Source organism: Fundulus heteroclitus, chromosome 9, assembly GCF_011125445.2.
Source record: "Fundulus heteroclitus isolate FHET01 chromosome 9, MU-UCD_Fhet_4.1, whole genome shotgun sequence".
NCBI lineage: Eukaryota > Metazoa > Chordata > Actinopteri > Cyprinodontiformes > Fundulidae > Fundulus > Fundulus heteroclitus.
This window is the reverse complement of record NC_046369.1, coordinates 13,008,899-13,013,742: the sequence shown is the minus strand read 5'-3', so window position 1 is coordinate 13,013,742 and position 4,844 is coordinate 13,008,899. Positions and strand designations below refer to the sequence as shown.

General features: G+C 46.3%; 1 protein-coding gene across 1 annotated transcript; it reads left to right on the top strand.

Annotated features, from left to right (window-relative positions):
• Window positions 1-3,796: 3,796 nt before the first annotated feature.
• On the top strand, window positions 3,797-4,844 carry LOC105932892 (forkhead box protein Q1). The gene has a single exon (XM_012872207.3). The coding sequence runs from the start codon at window positions 3,953-3,955 to the stop codon at window positions 4,835-4,837; it is 885 nt and encodes a 294-aa protein (XP_012727661.2). The 5' UTR covers window positions 3,797-3,952; the 3' UTR covers window positions 4,838-4,844.

The following is a 4,844-nucleotide window of genomic DNA, read 5'->3' as shown; positions in this document are numbered from 1 at the left end:
TGCTTTGTCAGCCCGGCTGAGGTGATGACAGGAGAGGAGTTAATACCACTAAGGGTTGGTTTACGGGCGTTAGTGGCATGGGTTTACGTAAAACCTATTCCAGCTATGGTCCCTGTGAGATTTCAGAAAACAAAAGTAAAACACGGCCACGAAAGGTCCTTTCAGCTACATGTTAAAAGGACCAAACTCAGCTTGCTGCAAGGGGAACGCAATAAATTTGGTTCTAGTATTTTGGTAATTATTTCAAATGAGTTAATGAATGTCTTGAACATTTAAAGGCAATGTGGAAATGTGTTTTACGCATCAGATTCACCTTGTATGTCTCATTCATTTAAAGCCGTTGGGCGTTTGAAGAACACATGAACTGGCAGTGATGTTCTGCTCAATGGCACCACCAGGGAGCAGGATGATAAAGTTGTTCAAACCTGAGAACCCAGCGAAAGCCCGTGCATGCTGGAGGAGAAGGTGCAGAATCCAAACAGAAAGGCCCGGGCGGGGCCCATAACTGGCTAACCACCCATCTGGTTGGCTAACCACCAACCTGGTCAGCCAGTTATGGGCCGAGCCGCCCTTGTAAACACTTGAGGATCCAGTCGTCTGTTCATGTATTTTACTGTAGAGTTTTTAAGGTTTCCGTTGCTGCAGCGATAAGAGTGAGTCAACAGCCACCTTCATTGATTAATGTGAATTACTTTTTGTGGACTTAAAAAAAAAAAAAGACTCACTCTTATCTACGAGGGAAAATTGTGAATGTCAAGCCCTGTAAGGTACGTAATCAAAAGGAACGTGACTGATAAGTTAATCCAAATTATTGCCCATAAAGTAATAAAGTAATTCATCTTCCCCAAAAGTGCAACAGTTTCCTTCCAGTTCTGATCCAGCTTTTGTACATTTACAGTGCACTTAAACTGCTCTGAAACATATTATACAATGTTTAAATTAGGCCTTATGACACATTTCTTCAGCCAACCCTAGCCATGGTAAAAGGAGGACACACCCTCGTTCATTTCTTCAGTTTCACATCTGAGTTTTGATCAAATAATGTCGTCTTTAGTAGGTTCTGAATTCATTGAAACCTAAAATTAAAACTAAAAGTACAAAGCCACGCAAACAATTACACAAATTAATGGTAGAGCAATCAAAAATCTAAATTAAAATGGAAACATTTTGCCTGGGGCGGGGGGGGGGGGTGATTTAGGACAGAAAGCAACAGCAAGGTACTGCTGATAAAAATGTACTTGACAGATTAATAATCTTTAGTGTGATCGCTTCCGTGAAAACCAGTCTGCTGTTCTCGAGCATGCAGGAGTCAGATGACGTCAGCAATAACCTTGAAGAAGCGATTTTCGCTGGGACTTATGCAATTTCCAAATTACTTGTAGTCCTTTACTTTGCTGAGCAAAAGAAAATCATATTAAAGACACTTAAAGCAGCGGGACAGTGTGTTCACCCCAAGTAAAGACTATGAACTGCTCAAAGAAAGTGCACACAAAAACAACCCACCAATAACCTCCTTTACAAAGTGGACCAGCCTCAGCCTATTAAACGTTAAAATTCATGATACAACGGTTATTAAATTGGGAAGGTAGAAGCCTCTTTCCTCTGAAGAGCATTTGGCACCGCAACTTCAGTTTGCAAACTTGCATCTGAATGAATTCCCAGGCCTCGGGAGCAATGCCTAATGGACAGGTGAGACCAAAGTGGAGTTGTTTGGCATCACTGAAAATTGCACAAACGCCTCAGACTATCAAGCATGAAGGTGGAAGAGTAATGATGTCGGCTTTGTTTTGCAGCCAGATGACATGGGCACCCTGCAGGCAGTGAATTCACGATTAAATGCTCTGTATAATAAAGTATCCCATATGTATGTCTGACAGCTGAATCCTGGACTCATGTAAATAGTGCTCTATAAGGAAGAGAAAGAGACCAAGTTGCTCCTCAGCATTGAGAGAGAAACTAATTGAAAAGAGGTCAATTCGTGCCTTCAGTCACCGTTACAGTTTTAAATAAAATGCTGGCTGCCATTTAGTAAAAATGCTGAATGTCTAATTGCCCCCCCCCCCCCCCTCCTTGAACTTAAGGTGACCTCTCAGACAGTCAGTGAGTGAGTTTTTTTCCTCATTCTCTACATCTTGTTGGCTAAGCTGTGGATTTACATAGCGCTTGTGTGTTATGTGGATGCCATCCAAATATCTTTTCTTTAATATCTGTGTTGGGATTTCCTTTCTTCCTCGTTCCGGTGAAGGGTGACAGCAGTTCAGGTAACAAAAAAAAAAAAAAACACAAGCAGGCTTGTCTGTTTATCTGGTCAAAATCTGTCTGTCTTTCTTTATCTGTCTGGTGGTTTGATGCAAATTAACCTTGTCCTCTTCATTAAAATAATCAGATAGATCAATATGCTTTTGACTGTGAACATATTCGTCCCTGCCCTGTCTCGCTTCTTTTATCCACCCTGTTCTGTTGTTCTCCTCCTCCCAGATGTTGCATGCCAGCCTCTAATTGTGAACATACAGTCCATCGATTTACCATGACGTGAAGGTCACGACTGATGATTCACTCTGGAGTCAGTTGCACAACTATATGAACCTAAAATAGAAGCTTGTATTAATTCTGACGCTGATTAAAACATGTCGTTGTTTTCAAAGCTGTCAATGATACTTTATTCCATACCATATTGTTTAACAATACATTACCAAGAAAGACAGACGAATATTTTACATAAGGTCAAATTAGATTTTTTCTTTCTATGTAAAGTTTCTTTTTTGGGGTGTGGGGGGTGATGTCTGTATTTGTAGATGAAGTCTGTGTAGCCAAGTTGCATTGGTCAAGTGTGGATGTCAAACATTTTCAGTATCTGGCTTTAAATGTCAGTAGCCGATCCTTCATGTTTGCTGAGACCCATTGGTAAATGATGTCACGATATTCTGTGTTGGTCCAGACAATGTCAGGTTTTGAAAATAAAAGGCTTGGAAATCAGAAAAGGCGGCCTCTTGTAGCCCAACCAACTCAACCAGTGTTTTTGGGCGCACACAGGTTGAAAAGAATGGTTTAGTGTGCTGTTACAGACTAACCCTAACCCCTAGCCCCCCCCCCCCCACACACACACACACACACACACACACACACACACACACACCCTGCATAGAAGAAGAGCCCCAGTTACATCCACTTGTGCCCCTGGGGCTCGGCACTGCCCCCATCAGCGCGGTGCGGTACTTTTTGCATGACCCCATGCATTTCCCTTGTGCATTTATGGCAATGAGGACGAACAATTATGATTTAATTTAATATATTAGACAGACTGTGTAACGTCAGCATGTGTAGTGCAAGTGTAATCCTGCATGGATATTGATATAAAGAGTGACAGAAGTGGACATGCGCCAGCCGCTTGCACCAGTCAGTCGGCGTGTGACACAGCGCCACCAGAAGGAAGCCACAGATGGTGTCCTAAAAGGTACACCGTAAACAGCGCGTCACTCCCTCACCTCACCTTCTGCCATCTATTTGAAAAAGCAATGCGCAAATTCTGATATTCTGAATATCTGACCATAAAAATGCTGAAATCATACACTAGTCTATAGGAGTTGGGTGGAAATGTTTTTTTTTTCTCTTCTCATTGGGGTTTTACTTCTTATGAATACAGGTGAGGCAGAGCCTCGTCTGCCTGCCTTGAATGCACGTCACTGCTACATACATACCTCGGCCGCTTCAATGGATTTGACGTGCAAACCCCGCCCGTGGGCTGTCCCTTGTGGAGGCATAATATTTAAGCAAGACAAGCGCGTCTCGGGAGACAGATTCGTGTTCTGCAGCTCCACACCGCCTGCAGCACTTCTACACCTGATAAACACCCCCGACGCGGCTGACGGGACAGTTCCACCTGCTCCGTTGATCAGCTGAGACACAAGCTCCGACTTTTCTTGTTTGTTTGATTTTTTTTTGCTGGGAGGAGATGAAACTAGAAGTTTTCTCCGCGCACCACTTTGCGCAGAAGCCGCTGGAGCTCTGCATGGAGCCAGACGGAGGGCTTCCCTCTCCTCTGTCCGGGGATGAGCTCGGCTCAGACGGAGACTGCGTGGCAAACAGCCCGGCACCTGTCACTCAAGGAGGCAGCGAGAGCGCCAAAGGGAAGCCCTACACCCGCAGACCAAAGCCCCCGTACTCCTACATCGCCCTCATCGCCATGGCCATCCGGGAGTCCAGCAGCGGTCGCCTGACCCTGGCAGAGATCAACGACTATCTGATGAAGAAGTTCCCGTTTTTCCGCGGCAGCTACACCGGCTGGAGGAACTCCGTGCGTCACAACCTGTCACTCAACGACTGCTTCCTCAAAGTGCTCCGGGACCCGTCCAGGCCCTGGGGGAAGGACAACTACTGGATGCTGAACCCGCACAGCGAGTACACCTTTGCTGATGGGGTCTTCCGGCGCAGGAGGAAGCGCATCGCCAAGAGGGGCCCTAAGGAGCAGGAGAGCCCGGACATGCTGAGTGAGGACACCCGGCTCCCCGCCCCGGAGGAAAGAGTGGGGGCCAAGTTCTCCAGCTCCTTTGCCATAGACAGCATCCTCAGCACCCCGTTCATCAGAAGAGAGGAGCACCACCCAGACGCACAGAACCCCACCCCGCGGATGTACTGGCCCCCAGGGGCCCACACGTTGCCATACGCTCTGAACTATCCGGTCCACCATACATATCTGTCCGAGGCAGCGTACGGCAGCACAGAGCCTGGCAGGGATCCGTACCTGCTGGCAACAGCAGCGGGCAGGGCCGCACCTGCGGCCACCTTCAAGGTGCCCAGCAGAACCAGAGGCTTCCACATAGACTCTCTGCTGTCATAAAAAAAAA

Bases quoted from the DNA above. Each gene is read 5' to 3' on its own strand.
- LOC105932892 (XM_012872207.3), top strand. From the start codon at position 3,953: ATGAAACTAGAAGTTTTCTCCGCGCACCACTTTGCGCAGAAGCCGCTG.